Genomic DNA, 25,288 nt, shown 5'->3' with positions numbered 1-25,288 from the left:
ATCCAATCCCTAAATGTAATTCAGTTAGCTGTGTGTTGAGGGGTTAGGCAGTGACCCCAGAGCCCCTAGGCGTGACCCTACCCTCTCTCTCCTTCTGTCTGGAGATAGGCTCCAATGGTCTGTGTCTGACAGGCCGGTATGTCCGCCCCCCCACCCCATCACTGTTTTCCCATCTGCCCCCCATCACTGTTTGCCCATCACTGTTTGCCCCCCCCCCCCCCACACACACACACACTGTCTGTCCCCTTGCCCCCTTCTCTCACTGTCTGTCCACCTCCCCCCCCTCACTGTCTGTCCCCTGCCCCCCTTTCTCACTGTCTGTCCACCTTCCCCCCCTCACTGTCTGTCCACCTTCCCCCCCTCACTGTCTGTCCCCCTGCCCCCCTCTCTCACTGTCTGTCCCCCCAGGCATATACAATAAAGCATTTTATTAGTGACAAGATGACAACATAGAATTTAGCATCATGTCTTGATTCTATGTCTTAATGCAAACCAACAAAGAGAAGCGTAGCACTTTAAAAAGTCATTATGACACTTGGACTTGCAGTCTGTATAACTCAACAGAGCATCCCAGCATATGGAAGTTTGGGGGAAATGGATAAATGTAGTTTTAACGTTCACAAATCAAAGTTATTATAGGAAAGGAAGGAGGGCAGGATAGGTAAAGGTCGTTAGATAAATCCATTCTGAGCCGTGCCCTGCAGCCCTTTAAATGATTTAAAAGTGCGAGGGCAGAGAAACTGACGCAACCCTCCACTCAGACACCAAAGCTTCATTAAATGAACTCGGAAATGGAAGCAGTGGCATAGTTCTTCATTAAATAGTAATGGTCTGCCTTTTAAAAAAATATAAAAACTGAAAAAACCGAAACCCCCGGTGTTAGCGTGGAGAAGAAAGAAGTGTTCAAAGCCAAAGCTCTTTCTCTTCACACACAACCATTTGCTGGATAAAAATAGAAAGACGATAAGGAATTAATCTCGGCACCAACCGTGACAATTTTTTTTCTTGGATCATTTACTTTAGTTTGCCGCTTTGAAATGCCAAGAAACCTCTGGTGGGCCTTGGACTTCTTAATTCCCCATCTACCCAGACAAATCACACACAACAGGATTCTGGGAATGCTTGGGGCATCTTTTGGCCTTTCTAGTCTATTTTCTCTATCCCTCCACTATCCCCTCTATCCCTCCACTATCCCCCCTATCCCTCCACTATCCTTCCACTATCCCTTTACTATCCCTCCACTATCCCTTTACTATCCCTCCACTATCCCTTTACTATCCCTCCACTATCCTTCCACTATCCTTCCACTATCCCTTTACTATCCCTCCACTATCCCTTTACTATCCCTCCACTATCCCCTCTATCCCTCCACTATCCCTACTATCCCTCCACTATCCCTAGTATCCCTCCACTATCCCTACTATCCCTCCACTATCCCTACTATCCCTCCACTATCCCTCCACTATCCCTACTATCCCTCCACTATCCCCTCTATCCCTCCTCTATCCCTCCACTATCCCCTCTATCCCTCCTCTATCCCTCCACTATCCCTACTATCCCTCCACTATCCCCTCTATCCCTCCACTATCCCTACTATCCCTCCACTATCCCTAGTATCCCTCCACTATCCCTACTATCCCTCCACTATCCCCTCTATCCCTCCTCTATCCCTCCACTATCCCTACTATCCCTCCACTATCCCTCCACTATCGCGTCCCACTGTTTTATAGAGCAACATCTCCCCAAAGGCACCCTATCTCTTATATACTGCACTACTTTTGACCAGGATCCATAGGGCACTCGTCAAGTGCACTATAGGGAATAGGGTCTCATTTGAGACACACCCCATGGTGTATACCTTGAGGTCATTGCAGCCTACTAGCCTTTAAATGGGTGCTGTGTCTTAAATTTCTCCCTCTTACACAACAACAGATCAGATTACTGGATCAGAGATTCAGTCTGAAAGACGCAGGGCAATGTGGAACATACAAAGGTCAACAGATCAGATTACTGGATCAGAGATTCAGTCTGAAAAGACGCAGGGCTATGTGGAACATACACAGGTCAACAGATCAGATTACTGGATCAGAGATTCAGTCTGAAGAGACGCAGGGCAATGTGGAACATACACAGGTCAACAGATCAGATTACTGGATCAGAGATTCAGTCTGAAAGACGCAGGGCAATGTGGAACATACACAGGTCAACAGATCAGATTACTGGATCAGAGATTCAGTCTGAAGAGACGCAGGGCAATGTGGAACATACACAGGTCAACAGATCAGATTACTGGATCAGAGATTCAGTCTGAAGAGACGCAGGGCAATGTGGAACATACACAGGTCAACAGATCAGATTACTGGATCAGAGATTCAGTCTGAAGAGACGCAGGGCAATGTGGAACATACACAGGTCAACAGATCAGATTACTGGATCAGAGATTCAGTCTGAAGAGACGCAGGGCAATGTGGAACATACACAGGTCAACAGATCAGATTACTGGATCAGAGATTCAGTCTGAAGAGACGCATGGCAATGTGGAACATACACAGGTCAACAGATCAGATTACTGGATCAGAGATTCAGTCTGAAGAGACGCAGGGCAATGTGGAACATACACAGGTCAACAGATCAGATTACTGGATCAGAGATTCAGTCTGAAGAGACGCAGGGCAATGTGGAACATACAAAGGTCAACAGATCAGATTGAAAAAAACGTTTTCTGTTTCCCCGGGAATGTAGGCGAGCGTACGGGCGGCAGGCAGCAGCGGTGGCACTCTGCATTCCACTTGAACTTTTCAGTTCGACCCAAGGTTCAACAACCGCCACAGCCGCAACCATAAATAGATACTGTTTTGACATTTCCCTGGTTTGTATTTGTATCTTTTTATGCAGAAGTGGGATGAGAGGGCTGGGAGTGGAGAGGAATGGAGGGGGCTTGTTTGTGCGATCTGCCTGGCTGGCTGTGTGTGTGTCACTGTGCTGCTTGGCTCTGCGCATTAATCATGTCCCCGTCCAGTTGTCCTGAGTCCCCTCCCATCTGACACCCCACCCCCCTTCTTCTCCAGCAGCCCACTGCAGAGCTTAAAAGATTTATCGTCTCCAGCCCAGCATGTTTCCCCAGAACAGGCTCACTCATTCATTCACTCATTCATTCACTCACTGGGCAGGTCTCAGGCTTACCATGTCCTTTTCCATACCTGTCTCTAGGCAGGGATGCTGCTATCCAAATCCGTGATGTCAGTTTTGTCTGACTGTTTGGAATTGAGTGATGTCATCAGCTGTTACCTGTGGGAGGTTGTTGTTGTTCCCTCCGAGGCTCCTCTCTGCTGTGTGTTTGTGTGGATGTGAACTCCGCAGGGTCTCAAAGTCCTCCAAACTCATTAGCAGTAACACGTCCTTCTGTGATGACATGTCTGAGGTGCCTGCTGAAGCTAGAACTTCAGAGAACCATTAGCTTAAAGAAACAATCCTATTTGAATTGACTGGCTAAATCCTGTGGTTTAAGCCTCTACATCTTCTTCTAGATCATGTGTGAAGATGATGGGACTAAAGGGGTGGAAGGAGTAAAATGGCGGACGATCAACATTTTCTGAAGATTTACAGTGACTACGTTTTCCACTCTGATCTAAAGTGACTTGACAGGGGAAGAAATACGATCTAATCCCATCCACTCTATAATATATGCCATTTAGCAGATGATTTTATCCAAAGCCACTTAGTAATGCGTGCATACATTTTACGTTTGAGTGGCACCTATGAGTAGGGCCAGAGTTTTTCCTTACTATGTTAAATGGCTATAGAAAACACTGGGTCTTAGTTTTATAGCCCACAACTATAGCGCCAGGATATTCCTGGTAAGGTCACGCAGTGAGGAAAACTCCTGGAGATGGATAATGAATGGAAGGCGACGGGTAAAGAACTCCACTTTTGAGACGGAGCCCATCTAGAATAAGTATAGATAGCTCTTCCCTGTGCTGAAAACAAGCAGCCATTTGAGAAAACAGCGAGCACATACACAAGCATGGGTTGCTCCTACCGACTGCTAATGCAGTGAAATCAAGTACAAAATCAAATAAGACAGGAAAGGCTTGTTCTCAGATTCATCTCCTACTGTGTGCCCACTCCTCCGCTCGGTTAACCAAACACGCGGACAAAAGGCTTGATATAGATTAGATGCATTGTAATGATGAGATTGCTCCGACGTCTGTTTTTGTGCAGAGTTTTTCGGAGCAGGAAAACAGATGATTGTTTGCTTTGTGTGTGTGTGTGTGACTGAAGAAGAATCCGAGTTTGTTTGTTATGTCCGGCGGCAGCTCTAGGAAGTATAATGTAAGAGATGTGTGTTTATTTGCATAAGCATAATTCTATTTCTCTGTGCCTCTGTATTTGGGAGAGCTTTGTCACATAAGGAATGCATGTGGGTTTATTTACAGAATAAGAATAATTACCTTTCTTTGGCTACTTCTTCTCTCTGTATTGGACAGGGCTGTGTGATTTAGAATGGATGTGTGTGTTCCTTCATGTAGGAGTAATTAGATGTATTTTCACGTCTGTATTCCAGCAGAGCTGTCAGGTGTGGAGTAATTAGATGTATTTAAATGTCTGTATTCCAGCAGAGCTGTCAGGTGTGGAGTAATTAGATGTATTTTCACGTCTGTATTCCAGCAGAGCTGTCAGGTGTGGAGTAATTATATGTACACTACCGTTCAAAAGTTTGGGGCCACTTAGAAATGTCCTTGTTTTTGAAAGAAAAGCAAATTTGTTGGCCATTAAAATAACATCAAATTGATCAGAAATACAGTGTAGACATTATTAATGTTGTAAATGACTATTGTAGCTGGAAACGGCAGATTTTTTTAATGGAATATCTACATAGGCGTACAGAGGCTCATTATCAGCAACCATCACTCCTGTGTTCCAATGGCACGTTGTGTTAGCTAATCCAAGTTTATAATTTTAAAAGGCTAATTGATCGTTTGGAAACCATTTTGCAATTATGTTAGCACAGCTGAAAACTGTTGTGGCCAGAAACAAAGAACTTTCTTCTGAAACTCATCAGTCTATTCTTGTTCTGAGAAATGAAGGCTATTCCATGCGAGAAATTGCCAAGAAACTGAAGATCTCGTACAACACTGTGTACTACTCCCTTCACAGAACAGCGCAAACTGGCTCTAACCAGAATAGAAAGAGGAGTCGGAGGCCCCGGTGCACAACTGAGCAAGAGGACAAGAACTTTAGAGTGTCTAGTTTGAGAAACAGACACCTCACAAGTCTTCAACTGGCAGCTTGATTAAATAGTACCCGCAAAACACCAGTCTTAGCATCAACAGTGAAGAGGCGAATCCGTGATGCTAGCCTTCTAGGCAGAGTTCCTCTGTCCAGTATATGTGTTCTTTTGCCCATCTTAATCTTTCCTTTTTATTGGCCAGTCCGAGAGATGGGTTTTTCTTTGCAACTCTGCCTTTCTTGACCACAGATGTTAAAATATTTAAGCCCCGATGTTTAAAGTTTCAAATGTAATTGCCATCATCCAATAAATCCAACAGAAATCTTACTCACTGGAGTTCTCACATTAAAAACAGCCAGCTGTGTTGAACGAAAACACTTCTTTTACCTTAATAGTGCACTACTTTTCACCCTGAGCCCTACGGTCCCTGGTCAAACGTAGTGCTATATATAGGTAATAGGGTGCGATTTGGGCCGCAGCCCACGTGTCCTGACCTGTATGGCCCTACAGTTAGGCGAGGTCTGATGTGAAGAGATTTGTCCAGCATGGGAGAGAACTCACACTCAGCTGCCTTACTGACCCATTGGCTGGAAGGGAACCAAGACTCCCTGACCAAGCCAGTGTCTTGGCATCCTCTTGCCAGTCTGGACAGGACACTGACTGGCCCTGACATTGACTGGCCCTGAAAGGTGTTGCTGACGCTGCGTCTCACAAACACACACACACACACTGATGCACATAGACACACACCTCGCTCTCCCCTACACACACACTCCCTTTGTCGCAGGTGGATGTCCAGGCCTGCTGGCGTGGTAATTAGTGAGGATGACATCTTTCCGTGTGTTTTCATCATGCTGGTTCTCTCGCTCCAAGGTGACTCCCCTCTCTGTGTTCGTCCTGTTGTTTGTCCTTCCCCTCTCTCCTTCCATCCTCCCTCCTGCCTCCCTCCTGCCTCCCTCCTGCCCCCTCACATTCATCTCACTGGGCTCAGACAGATGTCAGGAAGGCTCTCTGCCCACTGGTCACTCACACTCTCTGTCTCTCCCTTTCCCTCTCTCTCTCTCTCTCTCTCTCTCTCTCTCTCTGTCTCTCTGTCTCTCTGTCTCTCTGTCTCTCTGTCTCTCTCTCAGTCTCTCTGTCTCACCCTCTCTCTCACACAGACCTCATACATAATTTATATTACAAACAATGTTATCTGCTCTGACGTGCTCTCCCTTTCTCTCTCTCTATTTCTCTCTCTGTCTCCCTCTCTCTCCCTGTCTGTCACCTCTCCCTCGATGGTCACATCTGTGTAGTTAGTGTCTGGTCTGTCTGTAGTCTGAGCTCTAATCAGTTATATGGTCAGAAGAGCGTCAATGTTCTCAAGCCTTCATGTCCCGCCTGTCAATGAAACACAAGTCTCCGAGATTACAGCGAACTTTGACCTCCAGGGCCCAGACTACCCAGTCACAGCTGAGGATAGATAGGAGCTGGGGGGTGGCATCTGACTATCCCAGAGCATGCTTAACCCCTGGGGAACAGTATGACGTGGTGAATTGATTGGTGTCTGTCTGCCAAGTGAGGATTTTGCGACCTTACTAGTTTGTTGTTGAAACGGAGAGAAACTTACTTCCATGAAAGGCTACCTCCACCTCCATGGGGAAGACTATGGAGGTTAAGCTTAACGTTTGGGATTCAGGGAGACAGACATATGGCCTTGCAGGACAAACACCTCTCCTTTTACTTCTGTTTTAGTATCCTGTTCCCTTCAGTATGGGCAGCCCAGTCACTCAGTCCATGTCTTCCAAATGGCACCCGATTCACTACATATAGAACACTAGGTCTGATCCTATGGGCCCTGGTCAAAAGTAGGGCACTATGTAGGGAATAGGGTGCCATTTGGGACACTGTCCATCTCCAAGTTTAGAGAGGCTACTATCCTGCTGTTGACCGTCCTTTGGTGGTTAGTAAGGTACGCGTTGGGGCCACACACACACACAGACACAGAGGCCTGGTATGGGCCAGATGGTGTGTACCCCTACTCAGGCCAATGACTCACCCTGCTAACCCCCTCCATCTGTCTGGGGCCCCTCAGGGGGGCGTGTCCAGTTCCTGTCCACTCATTGGCCTATGATGTCATGCTGCCTGTGATATAACCACGCCATGATGCAATGACTCCTACTGACTCCAAGCTCTTCTCTGTCCTGGCACCCCAATGGTGGAACCAGCTTCCCCTTGAAGATAGGACAGCAGAGTCCCTGCCCATCTCCCTCCTGAAGCTAGGACAGCAGAGTCCCTGCCCATCTCCCTCCTGAAGCTAGGATAGCAGAGACCCTGTCCATCTCCCTCCTGAAGCTAGGACAGCAGAGTCCCTGCCCATCTCCCTCCTGAAGCTAGGACAGCAGAGTCCCTGCCCATCTTCCCCCTGAAGCTAGGACAGCAGAGTCCCTGCCCATCTTCCCCCTGAAGCTAGGTCAGCAGAGTCCCTGCCCATCTTCCCCCTGAAGCCAGGTCAGCAGAGTCCCTGCCCATCTTCCCCCTGAAGCCAGGACAGCAGAGTCCCTGTCCATCTTCCTCCTGAAGCTAGGACAGCAGAGTCCCTGCCCATCTTCCCCCTGAAGCTAGGACAGCAGAGTCCCTGCCCATCTTCAGAAAACATTTGAAACCCTACCTCTTCAAATATTCAAAGTATCTTAAATAATCCCTCAGCAGTCCCCCTCTCCACTTTATATCAGGACCCCAATGTCCTAACAATTCACCTCAATGACCTGACAGTTGGAAAACAATAACTTTTTTGAAAAGTCAGGACTTTTTTCCATGTCCTGAATTTGTTCAAATGCTATTTTAAGCTTAAGGGTTAGGTTGATGGTTTTGGTGTTAGGGTGAAGGTTAGGGTGAAGGGTTAGGGTGAAGGTTAGGCAAGGGGACAAAAACTGTTACCCACAAAGAGTACAGGGTGCACGGGCACATAGACAATTACCCCACTAATTTTATGAACCTTTAGTTAAAACCAAGGTATTATTTTAATACATTGTAAAAATAGATGAAGTGGTCCCAGAAAGCTCAAAAATTCCAACAAGAATAAAGGGTAGTCCCCTGTAATATGTGGTCACTAAATGGCATACATTCCCATCAACAGTGTATCATAAAACAGTTGGCGCCAAGTGCCTTTCTCAATGGAACACCCTAAATATATATTTTTCCTTCCCCTGGGAGTAGGGTCAAGGTGGTTAGGGATAGGGTTAAGGTGGTTAGGGTGGGTAGGGTTAAGGTGGTTAGGGTTAGGGTGGTTAGTGGTAGGGTTAGGGTGGTTAGGGGTAGGGTGGTTAGTGGTAGGGTTAGGGTGGTTAGGGGTAGAGTTCGGGTTAAGGTGATTAGGGTTAGGGTGGTTAGTGGTAGGATTAGGGTGGTTAGGGGTAGGGTGGTTAGGGGTAGGGTTAGGGTTAAGGTGATTAGGGTTAGGGTGGTTAGGGGTAGGGTTCGGGTTAGGGTGGTTAGTGGTAGGGTTAGGGTGGTTAGGGGTAGGGTTCGGGTTAAGGTGGTTAGGGTTACGGTGGTTAGGGGTGGGGTAGGGTTAAGGTGATTAGGGTTAGGGTGGTTAGGGGTAGGGTTGTTAGTGGTAGGGTTAGGGTGGTTAGGGTTCGGGTTAAGGTGATTAGGGTTAGGGTGGTTAGGGGTAGGATTCGGGTTAAGGTGATTAGGGTTAGGGTGGTTAGGGGTAGGGTTCGGGTTAAGGTGATTAGGGGTAGGGTGGTTAGGGGTAGGATTCGGGTTAAGGTGATTAGGGTTAGGGTGGTTAGGGGTAGGGTTCGGGTTAAGGTGATTAGGGTTAAGGTGCTTAGGGTGGTTAGGGGTAGGGTGGTTAAGGGTAGGGTTAAGGTGATTAGGGGTAGGGTTAATGTGATTAGGGTGGTTAGGGTTAAGGTGGTTAGGGGTAGGGTTGTTAGGGGTAGGGTTAAGGTGCTTAGGGTGGTTAAGGTTGTTAGGGTAGGTTTAAGGTGGTTAGGGGTAGGATTAAGGTGGTTAGGAGTAGATTTAAGGTGGTTAGGAGTAGATTTAAGGTGGTTAGGGGTAGGTTTAAGGTGGTTAGGGGTAGGTTTAGGGTGGTTAGGAGTAGATTTAAGGTGGTTAGGGGTAGGTTTAGGGTGGTTAGGGGTAGGTTTAAGGTGGTTAGGAGTAGATTTAAGGTGGTTAGGAGTAGATTTAAGGTGGTTAGGGGTAGGTTTAAGGTGGTTAGGGGTAGGTTTAGGGTGGTTAGGGGTAGATTTAAGGTGGTTAGGGGTAGATTTAAGGTGGTTAGGAGTAGATTTAAGGTGGTTAGTGGTAGGGTTAGGGTGGTTAGGGGTAGGGTTCGGGTTAAGGTGATTAGGGTTAGGGTGGTTAGGGGTAGGGGTAGGGTGGTTAGGGGTAGGGTTCGGGTTAAGGTGATTAGGTTTAGGGTGGTTAGGGGTAGGGTTCGGGTTAAGGTGATTAGGTTTAGGGTGGTTAGGGGTAGGGTTCGGGTTAAGGTGATTAGGGTGAGGGTGGTTAGGGGTAGATTTAAGGTGATTAGGGGTAGGGTGGTTAGGGGTAGGGTTCGGGTTAAGGTGATTAGGGTGGTTAGGGGTAGGGGTAGGGTGGTTAGGGGTAGGTTTAAGGTGATTAGGGGTAGGGTGGTTAGGGGTAGGGTGAGGGTTAAGGTGATTAGGGTTAGGGTGGTTAGGGGTAGGGGTAGGGTTCGGGTTAAGGTGATTAGGGTTAAGGTGATTAGGGTTAAGGTGCTTAGGGTGGTTAAGGTTGTTAGGGGTAGGTTTAGGGTGGTTAGGGGTAGGATTAAGGTGATTAGGGGTAGGATTAAGGTGATTAGAGTGGTTAAGGTTGTTAGGGGTAGGTTTAAGGTGGTTAGGGGTAGGTTTAAGGTGGTTAGGAGTAGATTTAAGGTGGTTAGGGGTAGATTTAAGGTGGTTAGGGGTACATTTAAGGTGGTTAGGGGTAGGTTTAGGGTGGGTAGGTTAATGATCAATTCTGTTTGTAGAGGTTTTACACCTTTGGTTAGAGTTTTGGTGGGTAGGGTTAGGGTGTGTGTGTGTTCGTGGTAGAGTAGGACTTAAGGTTCAATGCATCTGCCACTCCTGAAGGACATGTACCAAGAAGTGAGCCGTGTCCTTTGGTCATTCACAGTAGCTTTTGAAATTACCTCAACTCTCAGCCTGTTCATTAGAGTGATGGCAGTCTGTTCTTTAGAGAACATCCCTATATGGTCTCATTGCTGTGTGAGTCTAACCTCTTGGAGAGGAAGAGGGACACACAGATAGACCCACACACCAACATCGGCGATCACTCAAGTCCAGTATGATTGTCCTCCATCAGATCTTCTATTTGTGGGTCTTCAGATGGCTGTAGAGGTCGATCCGGTTCGAGCCACATACAGTATATTGGTGCAGTGTGGGCAGGGGTGAGTGGTGGTGGTTAGGCCTTTCTGGTGTTCAGTCTCTCCTTGCGTAGCTGTCCCTTGTCCCCTGGGGTACAGTGGGCATTCATTTAGTATAGGCAGCTCCCTCTTCAATGTTTTCTCTCCAGTTGTGTCTGTTTACTCCAGTGTCCCCCAAGTTGTCTGTTTAGTGCAGTGTCCCCCAAGTTGTCTGTTTAGTGCAGTGTCCCCCCAGTTGTCTGTTTAGTGCAGTGTCCCCCCAGTTGTCTGTTTAGTGCAGTGTCCCCCCAGTTGTCTGTTAGTGCAGTGTCCCCCCAGTTGTCTGTTTAGTGCAGTGTCCCCCCAGTTGTCTGTTTAGTGCAGTGTCCCCCCAGTTGTCTGTTTAGTGCAGTGTCCCCCCAGTTGTCTGTTTAGTGCAGTGTCCCCCCAGTTGTCTGTTTAGTGTAGTGTCTCCCCAGTTGTCTGTTTAGTGCAGTGTCCCCCCAGTTGTCTGTTTAGTGCAGTGTCCCCCAAGTTGTCTGTTTACTCCAGTGTCCCCCAAGTTGTCTGTTTACTCCAGTGTCCCCCCAGTTGTCTGTTTAGTGCAGTGTCCCCCCCAGTTGTCTGTTTAGTGCAGTGTATGATATGTGTATGATATGAGTCTCCAGCTTCAGTGATTTTTGCAATTCGTTCCAGTCAATGGCAGCAGAGAACTGGAAGGAAAGGCGGCTAAAAGAGGAATTGGCTTTGGGGGTGATCAGTGAAAAATACTTGCTGGAGCCCGTGCTACAGGTGGGTGCTGCTATGGTGACCGGTGAGCTGAGATAAGGCGGGGCTTTACCTGGCAAAGACTTATAGATGACCTGGAGCCAGCGGGTTTGGTGACGAGTATGAAGCGAGGGCCAGCCAACGAGAGCATACAGATCGCAGTGGTGGGTGTTATATGGGGCTTTGGTAACAAAACGGATGGCACTGTGATAGACTGCATCCAATTTGCTGAGTAGAGTGTTGGGGGCTATTTTGTAAATGACATCGACAAAGTCAAGGATCGGTAGGATAGTCAGTTTTACGAGGGTATGTTTGGCAGCATGAGTGAAGGATGCTTTGTTGCGAAATAGGAAGCCGATTCTAGATTTAATTTTGGATTGGAGATGTTTAATATGAGTCTGGAAGGAGAGTTTACAGTCTAACCAGACACCTAGGTATTTGTAGTTGTCCACATATTCTAAATCAGAACAGTCATTTAACTGGGATTACATGATCTGTTTCGGGAGGCGCGAGTTGGGCATCCGGATGGCATGGCCTGTCCATTAGAGTTGGTGATGTATTATAGTAGTGGGGATGCTATTTATGTTGGCCTCCCCCAGCTTGCTGGTGTTGGTGCACCTGTCATCTCAACTGATCCTCAGGTTTTTTCATAAGTATCTTTGGCGGTGTAAGGATCTTTGGCGGTGTAAGGATCTTTAGCGGCGTAAGGATCTTTGGCGGTGTAAGGATCTTTGGCGGTGTAAGGATTTTTGGTGGTCCATGTTTCAGCTCCTTATAGCAGTACACACACATGTCCAGACCGTATTAATGCTCAGCAGGGGTCACATGAGCCAATTGCTCTCTCAGATCATGCCTGTGACTCACGTTGTTGTTCCCCAGAGGGGTCCTAGGCAGATGGAAGGGGTTGTGTCCTGTTCCTGTCCACTCACTGGCCTATGATGTTGAGTTGTGATATAACCACGCCACGATGCAATGATCTCAGATTAAGGTCATGTTCAGCCTAATGAATTTGGCCAAAGAATACAGGAGAGTGTTTGGGCTTTAATACAAGTATTTCAATCCCTGTACATCCTCTATCTGTGTGCCAAGGAGTCTACCGATGTCCCAGGATATTTGGGTCTGTAGGATTTAAACTATATATTTACAAATCACGGTGTTCCATTCTGTCTGTATATGCAAAGGTTATTATCAGTTCACATTTGTAGCTCACCATAGATGTTAAGATGCTGCTAGTCATGCGTAGAACGGCCCAGATTTAATTCTCTCCTACTTCAATGATTTGTTCAGCATGGTAACATTATTTGTCAGATTAAAAAGGCTGAGTTTTTGAATTTGTACAAGTAAATCACTAACCATTCGGGAGAAGTTCACCTAGTTGGGGAGTAACAGTATGAATAATACAACGTGAAAGAAAAACGCTTCTCTGCATGGAGACGAAGGTCAGGTTGTTCAGATGCTATGATCATGCTATGGCCACGCTATGACCACGCTATGACCACGTTATGACCATGTTATGACCATTCCAGCATATGTCACCTCAGGTGTGGCCATGCGCTATCGAAGGCAATTGGAGGCAGGCTGTATCGTTACTGAATGTTCAGATAGAAAATCATTGTGTGGAACACATGCTTTTCTGTCAGATGGAATAGGGAATGAGTCGTGTCGGCTCTAGTCATTCTATTTCTATCTGCAACATTTAGAATCTGTTTTTTGTTTTCAGGACTAGCTCTGTAGCCATCCTTGCCCAGTGTAGTGAGACCCACCCGTTCCTGTCTCACTGAAAGTCTAAAGCGAGTCTGACATTTAATTCCCCGTCACCTCCACACCTCCTTCCCCCGATCACCCTGCTCGGCCCATCAGTAAAACCCCCCAGAGCAGCAGTCATCCCTCACCTTCTCACCCTCCCTCCCACTCACCTTCTCACCCCCCTCCCACTCTGTCCAATGGGGGAAACAGCTGCATTGAGTCAGCTTTTTTTCCATCCTCCATCCCTCCATCACCTGATTGAATCCCTTTTATGCAGGCTGTGTCCTCCTGTCGAGTAAGCAGACGGTGTTGCATGTTTTGGCTTTACTCTTCACCTAGCTGACTGGCGTACCGGTAATGGCACCGTTCGTTCTCCGGGAATCGGGACAATCCACATCACTCCAAATCAGGGCCCCACCCGTTCCAACCAGCCCCAGAGCTCCTTCCACATCACTCCAAATCAGGGCCCCACCCGTTCCAACCAGCCCCAGAGCTCCTTCCACATCACTCCAAATCAGGGCCCCACCCGTTCCAACCAGCCCCAGAGCTCCTTCCACATCACTCCAAATCAGGGCCCCACCCGGTCCAACTAGCCCCAGAGCTCCTTCCACATCACTCCAAATCAGGGCCCCACCCGGTCCAACTAGCCCCAGAGCTCCTTCCACATCACTCCAAATCAGGGCCCCACCCAGTCTGACCAGCCCCAGAGCCCCTGTGGGCATCATTCATAATGCCCCGAAGTTTTCAATTCTGTCGGTGCAATTCTGTCGGTGCAATTCCGTGGCCCCTGTTGGAGGTAGGGCGCCCTGCTGTGATGCCTAGAGACTCTGTAAATAGCTGCTCCACTCAGAGACCTTTACCTTAAGGCAGCTCCTCAATCAGCTCTCAAAGACAGAGAAAGAGGAGTGTGCACTGTAGTTCATAAAGACCTTTTACCAATCATTACACCCTGGGTTATTGCTGTGGGGACCCGTTCATGAAGCTCTGGTCTCCATGGTGATTTCAAAGCTTCGAAAGCATTAAATGCTAATAAACAGAAGCGTCAGAAAGCTAAAACAGTCCCGTAGGAGTCCTCGCCACCATCAGTGGGTAATGAAATAGCTTGAAGCAATTTTTTTCCCTTCGGTTAATAAGGTGTAACTGTGGCAATATTGCTGATGTATTTAGATGCACTGAGCTTAGAAACCAGATTTCACTCTCAGTGGGAAGTTTATGATGAATCTGGTAACCCAATAAATGCACAGTGATTTCTCCATCCCAGTGTCTGTAAAACAGTATAATGGAGTTCCCTCAGGAAACGGTTAGATTAGCTGTCTGGCCACACCATTCACAAAGCACTTGGCGCAGGACAGGAGGAGAAAAGAGGTGGGAAAGGGTTAGGAAAACGAGAGAATAGAGGGAGAAATGAGGGAGCAATTCCCTTTAATCTCCACATGAAGCCTCCCATCAGACTCCTGCAGTATTCAGACACTTCATTTCCGTCTCAAATGGTGCACTACTTTTGACCAGGGCCCATTGTCAAAAGTAGTGTGCTGTATAGGGAGAAGGGTGCCATTTGGGATGTAGACATCATCCTGTCACACAGTAGAAGACAGCGCTATGTGTTTGTGTTCTAGATGTGTCTGGTGAAAGTGTTAACAAATGGAAAAAGCCCATGGTAGGGCTAATTTGAGAATGTTCCATTGTGAACTGTGATGGACGTGGGTGTCTGGCAGGCAGGCAGGCTAGGGAACCCAGTCCCTCAAGAATAACCAGGGGTATTTATTTCTGAAGAGAATGCTGCCATCTGATCTGGCACATGCAACCAGACAAGGGACGGGAGATAAATGTGAAATGTAACTGAATGAACCAAACCCTCCTGTCCCATTTAAAGAACATGGTCCTTCCGTCCTCTCTGTGTGTGTGGGAGACTAGGAATATGGAGAACAGAGGGTCCAGTCCTATTGGTTTAGAAGTGCACAGTTGAGTTCCTCTGCCTTGAGGCTCTTATTGTCACAGAAGGAAAAGTGGTGTCATGAACAGTGACTATACACATGCGCGCACACACACACACACACACACACACACACACACACACACACACACACACACACACACACACACACACACACACACTACCCATGGCTGTTCATGCCCAAACTGTGTAGAAATGAGTCAGCCACCCATGTTGGTATTGAGTGATTCCTTATGAAACCGAGACAGAAAAACACCATTATTTTGGGGATTTTCACAATGTAATCCATAGAATGGTCCTAGAGGAAGGAAGGATTGTTGACATATATTTGACATGTATCTAAAAGCATAATTGAGAAATAATTGATCAAAGTTGGCATATTTATGACATTTTGGCCTTACCAAGGCCTCCTTTAAGACGACATAATGTTTCATCTGTAGATGCTACAAAGCAACAACAGAACAATCTTATGAAACGTTACTGCTTGATCTGTAATATGACTAGTGTTTTTATCGGGGGGAAAAAGTACATATTTTGAAAAATATAAACATGAACATTGAAAATATACCATTTTTGATTTGGCAATTTTTTTATATATATATTTTTGAACATAATATAGTCTACGTGCATATGAAAATTCCAGATTGGGACCTCTGTTACTTTTAGAATAGATTCAAAATGGTCACCCTCTGCTGGGCGATATTGCCTAAAAATCTGTTGTACAATTAAAGGTCAAATACACATTACCTTCTTAAACAGTCAGCAATAATCTAATGAATTCAGGGCTTGTGAAATTATACATAGGCTGTTATACCTACAAGCCTTCCAAAACCAGTAATAATTAAGTAATTTTATCAAAATAGTTTAACCTGCTTTTTTTACACAAGCCCAAGTGCACATGCCCACGTTCTAGTGAGTAGCCAGCTAATCTTTATAGGAATCTTTCTATTTCAAGTTTTGCCAACTTGGATCTATTTGCTAGCTAACAAGGCAGAACAGTTGAATCTTTCAGTCCATCTCCAACTGTTTGAACAGCGTACTAGCCTGTCTACTTCGTTCAGATGTAGAAATCTGAACGAAAAGTGGCCCTGCCTGTTTAAAGTGGCCCTACCTTATTTCTCAGAGTGAAAACTAGTTGCCAATTCCTTATATAGTTGTGTTTTATACTTATTGCACATTTATAAAACACAGACTAGACAGCTAGTATAACAGTCTTTGGCTAAAATGCTTCTAGCAGTACATGGTACCACAATGCTGCGTGCGACAAACTGGGCCTTTTAGTAGTGTCTGCTCTGCATGCAATTTCAGTAGTTGAGACATAAAAAGAGTGTCGTTAGAAAGGTTATGTTAGTATTTGTAATCGGTTAACTTCTCTATTACAGAAAAAAAATGTTTCAGGGTCTATATGACCCATTCTGTTGGACCAAGTCTCAAATCCAAATAAAGAGTTGGCACCGCTTGTCAGAGAGGAAGACGTGATCTCTCATCTTTGTTGTTGTGAGTGACAAGGGGAAGGGCTTGGTGTGTGTGTGTGTTTAAACAGAGAGGAAGAGGCGAAGCGATAGGTGTCAGTCTCGCCAAAATCTGCTCAAAACAAGCCCAATGCATTTTGCCCAGCATGGTAGGCAATGTAACCAATCACAGCCCACCTTTTACTTGTATCATTGCAAATCACCAGCAGATTTCTCCATATAAAATGGGCCATAACTTTAAAACTAGCAGGGATCCCATTCTGGAACTTTGACAGATTTTTACCTTGTCAGCTCGGGGATTCGATCTAGTTACTGGCCCAACGCTCTAACCACTAGGCTACCTGCCGCCCAAGGTTTTCAACAATATATTAAAACATTTGCCAAATCCAAAATTGTAAATGTTCAATATTCATAAATTAATATACCACAGTGTTTTATTGAAATCAAAATACTACTCATATTACAGAGCAAGCGGGAAAGCTTCATATGACACCAATGCTTGCTTTGTTGCACCTACTGATGAAACACTATGGAGTTTTAATGAAGGGTAATGCCTCGAACACACCTACAGCATCATTGCGCAAATTGGTACGCAGCATCATCTGGATATGTGTGAAACAAAAGTTCAACATTCACCTTCTGCTACCATTTCTGTCAAGCCGTCTACACATACAGTTTGATTAATACGTTCGTCAAATCCAACGTATGCACCACACAGAACGCACTGAAACTGCCTCTGGAACGCAATGCTGCAAGGCAAACGCAGCATTGCGCAAATGAATGTACTTCTGGTGTACCAAAACGCAATGACGTTGTTGGTGTGATGCCAAAATGTCATAAATATGCCAACTTTGATCAATTATTTCTCAATTATGCTTTTAGATTCATGTCAAATATATGTCAACAATCCTTCCTCCAAAGGACCATTCTATAGATTACATTGTGAAAATCCCCAAGATCCTGGTCTCTTTTTGTGTGTGGTTTCGTGAGGAATCACTCTATTGAAGTATGGCTGAAACGTGAACCACGTGTGTTTCACCATCCCTTATGAGCTTTCATTCTATATTCAACAGGATGGAAGTGTCTTAGTTAATCAGAGAGGCAACATGTTTATTGTATAGCTGCTGTATATCTGGACCCATGGGGAATCTCTTTACTGATGGATCTTATACCACTGACTCAGTAGCTGACTAAATGATGTGTGTCCCAATGGGCCCTGGTCAAAAGTAGTGCACTTTATAGGGAATAGGGTAACATTTGGGGCGTAACCTTAGCCAGTAGAGGTAAACTACAGTTCAAGTTCACGTTTCCATTACTCACATGGCAGTCTTAGACACTGGAATGTGTGGATACAACATCAGTAAATTGAAAATGAAAAACAAGTGAAAATAGAATCTAAAATACAAGTGTGCAATATGTGTTTGCTAATTGCCTCAATGCCAGGCGGGGGTTGGTTAGTCTTGGTTTGAAAACCATAAGAGGACCGGAGGGATTTATGTCTTCTTTGTTCTCATAACCTCAGGGATTATGTATGTATAGATTATCATGCAAGAGATCTTCATAATAATTGATGGTTCAGTCTCAGCTCTTTAAGCCTTGTATGCCCTGATACTGCATTAAGACCTAAAAATGCAACTCTGAACTTGAGCATTTGCCAGTCGAACTGTAATTGTCGCAAAATCTTTAGAAATTGGCGGGCTGTCATGCCCGCTTGGAGTGCGTTTCCCACTTGAGCATCCAAACATCCACTGTCCAAAATATCTGGTAGGGAAAACCTCCAATTTCCAAAATCTCTGAGGGAGAACAGTCAATGTGTCTCTCAAACACAAGGCTTACGTCCTTTCTCCTCTGTTCCTCTGACTTTACAGCCAGTGAGAATTGCCATGACTTCCACCCTATGTTCTTCACCCACGACCGCTCCTTTGAGGAGTTCTTCTGCATCTGCATCCAGCTGCTCAACAAGACCTGGAAGGAGATGAGGGCCACCAGCGAAGACTTCAACAAGGTGAGGGTGGACTTTGCGGTAGGGGGAAGTTGCCCCTAGACGCTGATCTTGGATCAGTTAGCATTTCAGTTAGCAGGTTAAGGTTAGGATGGTGGAGAGGGATGCTGATGCTAGATCTGTACCTACAGTAGGTGGAACTTCACCCCGGAAAGTTAACTTTATGCCTATATCCATTTGACTTTCCAAAGGATAATGTTTATTCCTTAAAGGAGGGCTAGCTACTGTAGGATTTCAGCTCTAATATAATTAATAACACATGGTCCTCTGTGGCTCGGTTGATAGAGCACGACGGCTTGCATTGCTAAGATTGTGAGGGGGAGCTCTTGGGGAATTGTGGGGGAGATCTTGGAGGGCTGGTGGGAGATCTGTCGACATGCCCTTGAGCAGGGTGTTGACCCTGCTGCTTCTGTGTGTCGCTCTGGAGACATGCCCTTGAGCAGGGCGTTGACCCTGGTTGCTTCTGTGTGTCGCTCTGGAGACGTGCCCTTGAGCAGGGTGTTGACCCTGGTTGCTTCTGTGTGTCGCTCTGGAGACGTGCCCTTGAGCAGGGCGTTGACCCTGGTTGTTTCTGTGTGTCGCTCTGGAGACGTGCCCTTGAGCGGGTGTTGACCCTGGTTGCTTCTGTGTGTCACTCTGGAGACGTGCCCTTGAGCAGGGCGTTGACCCTGGTTGTTTCTGTGTGTCGCTCTGGATGGGAGGCTTTTAGATGACTAATGTGATGTAGTTGTTGAGCGGCTTCACTGCAAGTATATTGTATGTTTTTTAAATATTCAATAAATCATTTTTTTTTTAAGATTGTGAGTTTGATTCCCGCTGGGACCACCCACACAAACATGTACAGTTGAACTCGAAAGTTTCCATACAGACCTCCACAGGTCTGGTTCATCATTGGGAGCAATTTCCAAATGCCTGAAGGTACCACGTTCATCTGTACAAACAGTAGTACGCAAGTCTAAACACCATGGGACCACGCAGCCATCATACCGCTCATGAAGGAGACACATTCTGTCTCTTAGAGATGAACGTAATTTGGTGCGAAAAGTGTAAATCAATCCCAGAACAACAGCAAAGGACCTTGTGAAGATGCTGGAGGAAACAGGTACAAAAGTATCTATATCCACAGTAAAACGAGTCCTATATCGACATAACCTGAAAGGCCGCTCAGCAAGGAAGAAGCCACTGCTCCAAAACCGCCACAAAAAAGCCAGACTACGGTTTGCAACTGCACATGGGGGTCAAAGACCGTACTTTTTGGAGAAATGAATGAAACAAAAATAGAACTGTTTGGCCATAATGACCATCATTATGTTTGGAGGAAAAAGGGGGAGGCTTGCAAGCCAAAGAACACCATCCCAACCGTGAAGCACGGGGATGGCAGCATCATGTTAACGACAACAAGGGACAAAGGACAACAAAGTCAAGGTATTGGCGTGGCTATCACAAAGCCCTGACCTCAATCCTATAGAAGATTTGTGGGCAGAACTGAGAACTGAAAAAGCGTGTGCGAGCAAGGAGGCCTACAAACCTGACTCAGTTACACCCGCTCTGTCAGGAGGAATGGGACAAAATTCACCCAACTTATTGTGGGAAGCTTGAGGAAGGCTACCCGAAACATTTGACCCAAGTTAAACAATTTAAAGGCAATGCTACCAAATACTAATTGAGTGTATGTAAACTTCTGACCAACTGGGAATGTGATGAAAGAAGTAAAAGCTGAAATAAATAATTCTCTCTACTATTATTCTGACATTTCACATTCTAAAAATAAAGTGTTGATCCTAACTGACCTAAGACAGTGTAACGGCTGTCGCGAGAGAGAGTAGACCAAGGCGCAGCGGAGATAGTGTTCATCATGATTTTAATTGAACAACGTGAACACTATACAAAAACAAGAAAACTGACAGCCAAACAGTCCCGTCAGGTGCAAAACACTCAACAGAAACAATTACCCACAAAACCCAAAGGAAAAACATGCTCCTTATGTGTGACTCCCAATCAGCAACAACGCTCTACAGCTGTGCCTGATTGGAAGCCAAACGGACAAAATCAATGAAACAAACCAACATAGAAAAATGCACATAGAACGCCCACCCAATGTAACACCCTGGCCTAACCAAATAAAGAACAAAAACCCCTCTCTATGGCCAGGGCGTTACAGACAGGGAATTTTTATTTGGATTAAATGTCAGGAATTGTGAAAAACTGAGTTTTAATGTATTTGCTAAGGTGTATGTAAACTTCCGACTTCAACTGTGTTCACACATGACTGTAAGTTGCTTTGGATAAAAGCGTCTGCTAAATGATTATTGTTATTATATTAGCTCTGTAATTCTACTAATCAGCTGCGCCTTCGGACCTTGATTGGTTGAATCTGGTGTGGAAGAGCAGACCTAAAGAAGTGCCTTACACTATAAGGTGATTTTATTTTTAGCTCTCCTGTCTGTGCCGTTGAGGAACTAGAGGAAGCAGGAAGCACACTTGTAGTTGTTTTGTTTGGAACACAACCCTGCATCCCCGCCATCACACAGTTACTGTTGTTGTTTAAGTAATCTGGGTCAGGTGGGCGTCATTTGAAAGCCGGTTCTATTAGCAACATGACTAGCTAAGTTATCAAATACGATATTACAGTGTTAGACTTTCACAATACAATTCAGGGAAACCGATTTGTCATTTTGCTTCGCATAGAAAGTAGATATGAGTGCATTCAGGTGCGTGTGCTGCGGTACATTTTCTTCACAATAGACAAACATAGTGATCATAAACACTGACACTATATCTGACATGAGTTTTATGATATGGAAATGTGAAGTGTACCTTTGGACTCACAGGTGTTTGGCTTTCTTTTATGACATCAAAGCAGTATTCATTATAATCCTCAACATTTAATCTTTGAAAATACATAAAGTCCTCGTAATTTGTCAGTCAAAACCCATACAGAGCTGTGAAGCGCAGAGCCAGAGCTCTGACGTCATGTATAGCATGTTACTTACTGTACAGCCACTGCGTTTATATTTAGAGGTTCATCAGTGCCCAACTGCCATTTGCAACCCGTATACGGGTACAAGTGTAAAGGACTATGATGCTCTGGATAAGAGCATCTGCTAAATGATTAAAATGTAATTATAAACTGGGTGGTTTGAGCCCTGAATGCTGATTGGCTGACAGCTGTGGTATATCAGACCGTATGACCAAACATTTATTTTTACTGCTCTAATTACATTTGTAACCAGTTTATAATAGCAATAAGGCACGTTTGGGGTTTGTGGAATATGGCCAATATACCATGGCTAAGGGCTGGATCCAGGCACTCTGAGGTGTGTTGTGCATAAGAACAGTCCTTAGGTATTTACCATATACCTCACCCCCTCGGGCCTTACTGCTTCATTATAATGTACAGGAATAAGAAAGCATGTGACTTCTGTAAGAGTTTGTGATGTCACTATTTCATGTGGAGTGGTGGGTTTTAGTCTGGACATATCTCAGTGTTGGGCAGTAATGCAATTACAATTATGATACTCACACATCATAAGGCTTGGCTTGCATACTGCATGGAAGTGTTTATAATGAAGGCGCTGCTGCCTATAAAGCCAAGCTCAATGTGCAAAAGTTGATTTAGATGCATAGTCATGTGCATCCCAAATGGTACTCTATTCCCTACATAGTGCACTACCTTTCACCAAAGCCCATCAAAAGTAGTGCACTACAAAGGGAATAGGGTGCCATTTGGGAAGCATACGTGGAAATGCATTTGTCAATGTCAAATCTAATTTTATTTGTCACATGCGCCGAATACCGTGAAATGCTTACTTAAAAGCCCTTAACCAACAATGCAGTTCAAGAAATAGAGTTAAGAAAATATTTGCTAAATATTTAGTAACACAATAAGATTACATAACAATAACGAGGCTATATACAGGGGGTACCGGTGCCGAGTCAATGTGCTGAGGTACAGGTTAGTCGAGGTAATTAGTACATGTAGGTAGGGGTAAAGTGACTATGCATAGAAAATAAACAGCGAGTAGCAGCAGATAGGGCAAATAGTCTGGGTGGCCATTTGATTAATTGTTCAGGCTTATGGCTTAGGGGTAGAAGCTGTTAAGGAGCCTTTTAGACCTAGACTTGGTGCTCCGGTACCGCTAGCCGTATAGTAGCAGAGAGACCGGTCTATGACTTGGGTGACTGGAGTCTTTGACAATTTTTGGGGCATTCCTCTGACACCGCCTAATATATAGGTCCTGATGGCAGGAAGCTTGGCCCCAGTGATGTACTGGGCCGCACACACTACCCTCTGTAGCGCCTTACGGTCGGATGCCGACCAGTTGCCATACCAAGTGGTGAGGCCACCAGTCAGGATGCTCTCGATGGTGCAGCTGTATAACTTTTTGAGGATCTGGGGACCCATGACAAATCTTTTCAGTCTCCTGAGGGGGAAAAGGAGTTGTCGTGCCCTCTTCACGACTGTCTTTGTGTGTTTGGACCATGATAGTTTGTTGGTGATGTGGACACCAAGGAACATGAAACTCTCGACCCGCTCCACTACAGCCCCATCGATGTTAATGGGGGCCTGTTCGGCCCTCCTTTTCCTGTAGTCCACGATCAGCTTCTTTGTCTTGCTCACATTGAGGGAGAGGTTGTTGTCCTGGCACCACACTGCCAGGACTCTGACCTGCTCCCTGTAGGCTGTCTCATCGTTTATCGGTTATCAGGCCTACAACTGTTGTGTCGTCAACAAACTTAATGATGGTGTTGGAGTCGTGCTTGGCCACGCAGTCGTGGGTGAACAGGGAGTACAGCAGGGGACTAAGCATGCACCTCTGAGGGGCCCCAGTGTTGAGGATCAGTGTCGCAGATGTGTTGTCTACCCAGATTAGTTTTCCTCCAGGGGTGCCTTATTTTAGGAGTGATTTTTAGGGGTGGGAGTGAGCTCATCTCCCAGGCTTTCAGATGAAATGATTCATCGATGTTGTCTGACATTAAATACACATTGTATTCCTCCATCGGTTGGTCTCACTGCTCATTTAACTCCTGGCTTCAGTAACAGGCAGACGGTGGTGTTTTATTCAGATAAAAACATTTATTTTCAACACACACTTCTGAAGAAGTCTGATTCAGTCACTTTCTGAAGAAGTCTGATTCAGTCACTGTCTGAAGAAGTCTGATTCAGTCACTGTCTGAAGAGGTCTGATTCAGTCACTGTGTCTGAAGAAGTCTGATCCAGTCACCGTCTCTGTGGGTTTCTTTGCCGGACTGGCGGATTGCAAAGAAAACTTGCGTGGTGATATTGGAAACCCAAGCCAATCAGACCAGTATTCTATCACAGCATCACATGAACATTCCCTTTTTCCTGTTGTCAAATGAACTGCATAATGGTAGACTTGCTGTTTTCAGAAGATCCTAAAATGACTGTCGGACTAGATGTATTATTTGTTGTAGTGTGTACTGTATTGACTAACCACCAAGCTCCACTGTAGCTTCAACACCCTGTCTTGTTTTGAAGCATCAGGGTGTGAGTCATTGCCTGTGTCCCAAATGGCATCCTATTCCCTATATAGTGCTCTGGTCACTAAGTAGTGCACTATATGGAGAATAGGGTGCCATTTGGGACGCAGACACGCTGTGTAACATTGCAGTCAAGGCAGGAACCCATCTCTCCTGAAACGGCACAGTCTGTATGTGTTTTTTTTGACAACTTTGGTCAGCATTACCAGGCCTATCTCACCATCTCACAAAGCCCTGTGATGTATTCCCCCTCTATACTCTGTTCTCAGCCATTCTGTACCACCCTGTCATATTAGGATGTATACTGTGCTATACTGCCTGAAGGTGACTTTATAATTGGGGATAAGCGCTCATTCAGCATGTTAGTGTCCCTGCTCCCCTTTGCCAGGAGTGAGCTGGCTGGCTGTTTTATTTATTTGGAGACACAGTGCTTGTGCTGGGGTTGCGTCTGTTTGTCAGGAGCAGTTGGTAGACGGTGTACTGGGTGTTGGTCAGCATTGCTCTGCTGTAGACGTGATGCCAAAGAGCTGCGGAATTGATCCTTTCAGGTTTTGTTAGGCTGCATGATAAGCCATCATAAAGTGGAGAAAGAAAGGCTGATGTACCAAACCTTTACAGAACCATCACAAAAACCACCTTATAGGGGTGGACTCCGAAAGATGTGGCGCTCTTTTTCATGGTACTTCAAGCCAGATAGGAACATATTATGTGTAAATAACTTGGCATAAATGTACTGTTTATGCTTTCTGTGAAATATCCCTATTTAAAGTGCCTTCGAAAAGTATTCAGGCCCCTCGACTTTTTCTAATTTTTTGTTACGTTACAGCCTTATTATAAAATTGATTAAATATTAATTTTTTCAGCAATCTACACACAGTACCCCATAATGACACAGTGAAAACAGGTTTTTAGAAATGTTTGTAACTTTATATATTTTTTTAAAAACAGAAATACCTTATATACATAAGTATTCAGACCCTTTGCTATGCGACTCGAAATTGAGCTCAGGTGCATCCTGTTTCCATTGATCATCCTTGAGATGTTTCTACAACTTGATTGGAGTCCACCTGTGGTATATTCAATTGATTGGGCATGATTTGGAAAAGCACACACCTGTCTATATAAGGTCCCACAGGTGACAGTGCATGTCAGAGCAAAAACCAAGCCATGAGGTCGAAGGAATTGGCCATAGAGCTCCGAGACAGGATTGTGTCAAGGCACAGATCTGTGAAAGGGTGCCAAACTT

General features: G+C 45.4%; 1 protein-coding gene across 1 annotated transcript in view; it reads left to right on the top strand.

The window, feature by feature from the left end:
• The window catches only part of LOC115175425 (engulfment and cell motility protein 1), a 189,574-nt gene that overhangs the window by 114,504 nt on the left and 49,782 nt on the right, over window positions 1-25,288 (top strand). The window contains exon 14 of the mRNA XM_029734654.1: window positions 18,369-18,543. Coding sequence (XP_029590514.1) covers window positions 18,369-18,543 — 175 coding nt within the window. The remainder of the gene's footprint in view (window positions 1-18,368; window positions 18,544-25,288) is intronic.

This window comes from Salmo trutta, chromosome 36 (assembly GCF_901001165.1).
Source record: "Salmo trutta chromosome 36, fSalTru1.1, whole genome shotgun sequence".
NCBI lineage: Eukaryota > Metazoa > Chordata > Actinopteri > Salmoniformes > Salmonidae > Salmo > Salmo trutta.
Note: the sequence above shows the minus strand (reverse complement) of the source record. Positions and strands in the feature narration are given on the sequence as shown.